The 7,380-nt window shown below is 41.2% G+C and overlaps 1 protein-coding gene across 1 annotated transcript; it reads right to left on the bottom strand.

The window, feature by feature from the left end:
* Positions 1-7,169, bottom strand: FAM50A (family with sequence similarity 50 member A). Its single transcript, XM_044658295.1, has 2 exons — positions 6,090-7,169; positions 1-474 (listed from the first exon to the last, which is right to left on the bottom strand). Exon 1 carries the CDS (start codon positions 7,117-7,119, stop codon positions 6,103-6,105), a length of 1,017 nt encoding a protein of 338 aa, XP_044514230.1. The 5' UTR covers positions 7,120-7,169; the 3' UTR covers positions 1-474; positions 6,090-6,102.
* Positions 7,170-7,380: the final 211 nt, after the last annotated feature.

A 7,380-nucleotide genomic window follows, 5' to 3' on the forward strand; every position in this document is an offset into this window, starting at 1 on the left:
CCTTGCAATAGTACTGATGCTGTTCTTAATAATTTCTGCCATTCCATCTTCTTCCTTGTACAGATTTGTTTCTTCCTAAAATTTGAGGTCCTTAAAAAAAAAATGATGATACAAAAGTACCTTAAAGTACCTTAAAGCTTTCTTTCTAAAATCAAGAATCCCAAGGAGGTTGAATCATAATTCCATTAAAGAACATCCCATCCCTCTAGAAATATTTTTTTTTTTAGAAAAAGAAAAGGTTATATCACTAGGCTCTCTTATTTGACTACCTAGCATTTCTCTCCATGTCTGAAGTCAGAAATAAAAAATTGACCTCCCTGCCTGTAAAGTAGCTGTATCACCCTAGAGCTCCTGACAAATAGCACCTCCTTGTAGAGTTATTGATTCCCTTGTTGCTTTTTCTATCTTTGGTAGTGATGATATTTCTTGGTCATCTGTTTTCATTTCTCTGGTGGTCCGATTTTTATTATGGATCTGTTAAAAAAAAAAAACAAAACTCTATTGAGTTTATATACATATTTTGAACAGAAGAGCCAAGTACAGTCAAGTTCCTGAGTATTTCACTTGTCCCCAGAAATAGCTGGGCTAGTTGGACTCTGGCTTGGAGGGCCCAATCTGTCCTTAGCCTTTTTAGCTCTAGACAGAGACAGATTTTCCCCCTGGCTACCTGAGTAGTAAGTAGAAGACTGTGGGAAGCACAGTGTGTATCAGTAATTGTCTCACAATTGGATTCACATCAGTTGGTAACTACTTTTTATCTCATCACTCCTTTGGTCAGCTTTAGAATTCCTGAGTTAGGCAGGCATTAACTAGTTTATAGCCACAGCCCTAAGTCTGAAAGATACCAATCATGTTTAGTAGATATCTTTTTTTATGTGTTTTTACTTGCTTTAATTGTAGCAGGCAGCATGGTGTAGTAGTTGAAGAGATGGCCTCATATTCCAAAAAACCTGGGTTCAAGGCTTACATCTCTGAAAGAAATTGAGTGCATGATACTGGGCAAGACACTTAGTCCAGAGTAGCTGGGAGCATTGAGAGTCTGAGTTGTAGAACAGCTACTTATTTGTATTGGTAGTAGTTCCTTTATCAATGAAATTGCAGGTTTGGTTTCTTAATCTCATTAGCAAAGAATCAATAAAATGCTATATATAGCATCTATTATATTTGTTAAATTGTGCTTCTAACTATATGTGATTATGGCTTGAAAACGAGATAGCTATTTTAGGGAAAAGGTAAAGCCTGTGTTAAGTGGGGGCTTAAGTACTATCTGAATTGACAAATCTGCACTTACCACAACCTTGAGGCTAAATAGATGCTGAGAGAAGAGGTGTATAGAAGTGGGGAATAGAACACCCACTATCAGAGAATCTAAGAATTGAGCATTTCTCAGAGCTCACCACCACCACTCTCAAATAGGAGTGGACCACAGAAGCTCCAGGGTGAGCAAAAAATTTCAATGCCTGATTCTTTCAGTGAATGTGATCCTGGTAGTGGTTCATAATGCAATCTATTGTTTACAGTCGTTTATTTACTCTGCTTATCCTCATTAGTATGAACCTGATATTAGGATTATAATAGAGAGCAAAATCTGGTTATAAAAATATTTCTCTGATCATGGTCTAGCTTGACCTAGTCTGAGAAAAGATTGAAACCAAACATGTCTTGGATATGTTTACAAAACCACAGAAAGCATCATGGACAGTAATCCAATGAATTTATTTTACTTCAACCACTTTTTTCTCAGACACTTAATTTAACTCTGAAAGTCCTTTATTCGTACTTAAATTACATATTCAATAAAGTTTATTTCTGCACTGGTTTTGTTGGATCCATGAAGGCCGCAGAAAGTAAAACAATTTTTCCTTTCCAAAGAAGATGTTAAGAATTTGTACAAAAGATCAAGTCAAAAGTTTAAGCAACTCATCAAAATGGAATCTGTATGGCTAGTCCTTATGTCAAGGTAGAAAGCAAAACCAGGGGTCATTGGTTAAAAAGTCAAGATGAACTAGAACCATAGTACAAGATATTTGAAAGAGCATCAAGATTTCTCTGGGCTGCTAGTTTTTAACTATGAAGTTACCCAATTTTGGTTTTAATTCTTATGCTTGGTGAACACAAATGAATAAAATACTCCAGGTGTAAGACCTAAAATCATGATAATGTGGACAGATGGTCCATGGACCTCAAGATACCCATCAAACAGCTCTCTTGAGCAAAACTGACTGTTTTTAGTGTGCTTCAGCTAGCCAACCATGCTATTGGCCAGTGCCTAGAAAATCCTAGGAGGCCTGGCCCCACAGCTAAGATTTATTTCCTAGGAAGGCTGGAATAAGATTTATATCTTGTGCTTGCATCTCCTTATCTATCCTGTAGTCAATTTGATTCAGTTGAGGGCAGACAGAAGCAAAAACTCAAGAGATTTTAAATATTAGGCCAACTTTAGACAAAGTGAATATAGTCAAAATATAGATACTCTTAACATCATTAAGTCATTCACAAGTTCCTTTAGTGGGGGGGTCTTCAACTAAACATGTGTACACACACCTGATTTTTATTTGTTCTTTTATTTGTATGCTTTCTTCTTACTACTCCAAGAATACCAAAAAGCCTTTCTTGGTCAACCCTAGCCCTTTTTCCAAGTTTCATATCTTTGTCACACTTTAACCTCTCTAATGTTGTTTTTTGTTTTGGGGTTTTTTTTTTAGATTTTTAAACCCTTAACTTCTGTGTATTGGTTCCTAGGTGGAAGAGTGGTAAGGGTGGGCAACGGGGGTCAAGGTCACACAGCTGGGAAGTGTCTGAGGCCAGATTTGAACCTAGGACCTCACGTCTCTAGGCCTGACTCTCAATCCACTGAGCTACCCCAGCTGCCCCTAATGCTGTTCTTATTTGCTGCTACCATTCTCTCTTCTTTTTACCACTTGCTATGCTTATCTCCACAGCTTTTGCTTTTTTCCTAAGATATGAATACTTGAAAATAATTTTGAAACAAGGTCACATTATACATACATTCTCTATAGTCATAGGAAAAAATCTGAGATTCACTCAAGAGCCTTCTATTCTTTTGGAATTGTCAGAGCTTCTGTCCATGGGATACTACATACCTTGTCTTTGATATTAAAGTGAAATCTCCAAAGCCCTTTAGTTTCTACATTGAAAAAACTTTATCTGTTTGAAAAGAGAGAATTTATAAGAGATCACAGTTATATATAAAAGGAAAAAGGGACCCTTTTTCTGCAATTTCTTTTGATATAGTCCAGCCTTCTCCTTTTGCTCTCAACTAGAAGGGTCGATTAGGTTATTGGTGATTAATGCTGGTACCCAAAAAGTGGTCACTATTGAAACTAGTCCAAACCCACTTCCCTGTGTTCTAATGGACTTCACACCTCTCCATCCTCTGTACAAGTATGTCATGATTAGCAAAAGAAATGTATTTTAGTAAAACAGTTGTCAGTGCACCCAGAATTCCATGGGGTTTTTCTCATGTGCTTTTGGAGAGCTACTATGGTTTAGTCAAGGCAGAGGTGCAGTTGATCCCCTTAAGTCTGAAGTTCCGGGGTCTAACTTCTAGCTTCTGTAACAGAGATTTTAACTACTATAAACCAATCTCTAATCTCTTCCATTGCTGGCTAACATTTTAATGTATTATATGTCAAAATATGCTCATATAGTTCAAGACAAGTACTTTTAGGTTAAAGAAGAGGAACTGGGTCTCCTCCCTGGCTCACTGGGAAAATCTGGACTTTCTGCCTCTCATAAATCTTATATTTAACCAACATTACTCTCTTCCTAGGATAAATACAGGAGAAATTTTCTTTTGTCTGGGGTGTCTGGCACATCCCTGAAGAAATGATACTAAAAATGTGATCCCAAAACTTCACTTCAATCTCCAGTGAGATTGGTAATAAGTGTTTCTAAACAGGAGAGAAGTTTTAGAAATATGAACAAAAGATCAAGGTTGCAATGAAACTAAGAATGATGAAACTTACTGCAGATCATAGATATGGTCAACTTTCTCCCACTTTCCTGAAAATTGCTCCAATGGACATTCACATTACCATTAAATTCTTTTGGTAGAACATAAGATGGCACAACATGGCAATGATGGCAGACAAGACATTTTTTCCCCATAATTGGAAACTATACAGAAAAACTCAATTGACTCCTGGGTCACCTGTAGGATTCATCTAGCATAACAACTGGTGGAATACTTTTGGGTTTAGTACCCTGCACTGGCAGAAACTGTGTTTTGTTTTGTTTTTTTTTTTTTAAACCTTGAGAAAAAATACAGATCTTGAATTGCCTGCTTTTGCCAAGCACTATGCTAACTACTAAGGATACAAAAGAAAGACAGTACCTGCCTTCATAGAACTTGCAATCTTTTTTTTTTTAACCCTTACCTTCCATCTTAGAATCAATACTGGGTATTGGTTCTAAGGCAGAAGAGTGGTAATGGCTAGGCAATGGGAGTTTAGTGACTTGCCCAGGGTCACAAAGCTAGGAAATGTCTGAGGCCAGATTTGAACCCAGGACCTCACATCTCTGGGCCTGACTCTCAATCCATTGAGCCACCCAGCTGCCCCCTGGAACTTGCAATCTAATGAGGAAGATAGCATGCAAACCAATATATACAAGCTCCTTATAATAGGGTAAGTAGAGAATAATTAACAGAAAGAAGAAACTAAAATTAATAGACTGGAAAAGGTTTAGCAGGTAATAAAGTGTAGTTATAATGTTTTGGTCCATTCTAAATCTAGTCAGAGAAAAGTACAGAATTGAATTGTATTTTTCTTGAATTAAAAAAAAAAACCCTTCATAAACATAATGCTCAAGTTGGCTAGCCCACTTTTCCTAAGACTTCTCTCTCATCCTTCTTTTTACTAAATCCAACTTGTGTTGTCCTTTTTCGTATGATATGATTCTTCTTTTCTCCTACTGGATAGATAATTAAGAGGAAAGAAATAATCCAAGGCTACAAGAACTATCATGAAGTCCTCCTCACCCCCAGGGAAGTGGCCATGGGTGTAGAATAAGAATATCTAGGTCAACTTCTTTGCTTAACTAAAAATGTCAAAATTAGAACCAGAGTTCGGGAGTCACTGGTTAGACTAGAATTAAGCCAAGAAAAAATAAAGTATAGCTCAGGAGATGGAAAAGAAGGTACCTTTTTGTGTGTAGCCACTGTATTGTTTATGTTTGCTTAATTGTTTTCTTTCTCCATGTATTCTAGGATGAAGTGACCTTGGCCTCCTGACTGTACCTCACACAAGACCCTTAATCTCCCATCTCTGGGCCCCTTCCCTTGTGGTCTGTTCCTCCAGCCTGGAATGCTCTCTCTCCTCATCTCCACCTCCTGGCTTCCAAGTCCCAGCTCAAATCTCACCTTCTCTAGGAAGCCATTCCCAATCCCCCCTTTGGTTCCTTTCCTCTGGTGGTGAGCTCCCATATTTTATTTGGGAAGAGTTGTTTGCCCATTGTCTCCCCCACCTCCCCCATTAGATCTTGGAGGGCCCAACACGGGGCCCTTTGCATTTGCCTTTGCATTCTCAGCACTTAGCCCAGTGCCTGGCACATAGTATGGCTTAATAAATGTTTGAATGAATCTGTTACCAAGAAGAAATCAATGGCTAGACCCTAGGGTGGGGCATAATGGATTGCTATCTAGAAATAACTAATGTGAAAATATGCATTTTTTTTAATAGAAAAAGCATTTGTGGACCCTTCAACCTCCAATCTTGCTCATCCTAAGGCTCAGAATATAGGGGCTCCACTTCTCATGCAAAAGTTTATTCTAAAATAAGAAACATGAAAATAACAGTGGAATTAGGGAGTAGAAATTCAGGGACCAGTTCTACAACAGCCCCCCCACCCCAATCTGTGATAGTCCCAGGGTTTGCTTTCCAGGTAGCCATATAGACAGACCCTAGGGAACACACCTAGAAAACCCGCTGGGAAGGGGAAAGGAGGAAGGAAGGAAGGAAGGAAGGAAGGAAGGAAGGAAGGAAGGAGGGAGTCTGGAGGCAGCTGCTAACTCTCTGCCAGGCCTAATTAAGGAGAAAGAAGGAGAGGTGGCAAAGGCCAGGTGCTACCTTTTCCAGGTGATCATCTGATGGTGTACTTGTCCCACTTTTTCTCTGGATCATAGGGCTCCCAGCGGCTGGCAGGAAAAATGTGCTTGTTCTTCTCATACCAACTCCTCAGCACCACCTTTCCCGCATGTGACTCATCCTTCTCCACCGTGGCATCACTGAGCAGCCGAACATCATCGTGGACATCAAAGTTAAAGAGTGGCCCACTCTTCCCTCTAGCTTTGGTGACTATAAAGTCGTAGAAGCTGTGATGATGAGGTATGATGAGATCTTCCTTGATGTACATGAGTTGCTCTACTCCTGCTGACCTCAGTTCACTGAAATCTTTCCGCAGGATCTCCAGGGCCTTCTGCAGGAACTGCTGCATGGTGTTCCCCTTCTTCATCTTTACGGTTCTTCGGTGCCCAGAGCCATCCCAATAACTAAATGTGATCTCAATTTCCTCACTCTTGATCTTCTCCTGCTTGGCCTCCCACTCCTGCCGAAGTTCCTCTCGAAGCCTATTTTCTTCTTCCTCCCGGTCTCGGTCAGGAAGGAAGCTTGTGTCCACATCTGGGTTCTTACCTAATTTTCTCTTCTTTGAGGGTATCTCTTCCCGTTCTACCAAGTCCTCGTCTAGCTCTTCCTCGTCGTCCTCCTCAGGCTCCTCCTCCTCATCCAGGGTGAAGGAGAGGCTGGAGATCTTACGCTTCTCTTCCTTCTTGCGTTCCTTTTCTCGAAGTTTCTCTAGCTTTAGCTGGAGCTCCTTAGACTGCTCCTTTTTAGCCAACTGTTTTTCCCGCTCCTTTACCAGAGCTTCCTGCTTGGCCTTCATGTCATTCAGGGTGACGAGACCCACAGTGCTGGACTTGAGCTCGGCCTCCACCGCATCGTAATGAGCAGAGAATTTTTTGTCAATGTTGGACTTCATCATGTTCTCCTCTGTGATCCGCTGCTTCATCTGCTCTATCTGCTCCCGCTGCTTCTCTCGCTTCTTCATTAGATGCATGGCGCGGCCCGCCTCGCTGGCGGCGCCCTTGTATTGAGCCATGGCCGCGGCGGACTGAGTAGCCTCCCGGCTCCGCGGCAGAAGGGGAAAAAGCTCGGTCCTCAGCCGCGGCCGCTGACAGACCCCACAACGAAACGTCACCACGCCACAGCGTCTCTACCACGTCAGCGGCGCGGCCGGCACCACGTGAGTAGCGCTGCTTCGGCCCCGCCTCCACGCGTTCCGGTCCCGCCCCCGCCCGTCCCACCCCCGCTTTTTTTTTTGTTGGGGAGGGATCGCGGCTAAACTCTCCACGGTTAGTTA

The sequence above is a fragment of the Gracilinanus agilis genome, chromosome 1 (assembly GCF_016433145.1).
Source record: "Gracilinanus agilis isolate LMUSP501 chromosome 1, AgileGrace, whole genome shotgun sequence".
Taxonomy (NCBI): Eukaryota; Metazoa; Chordata; class Mammalia; order Didelphimorphia; family Didelphidae; genus Gracilinanus; species Gracilinanus agilis.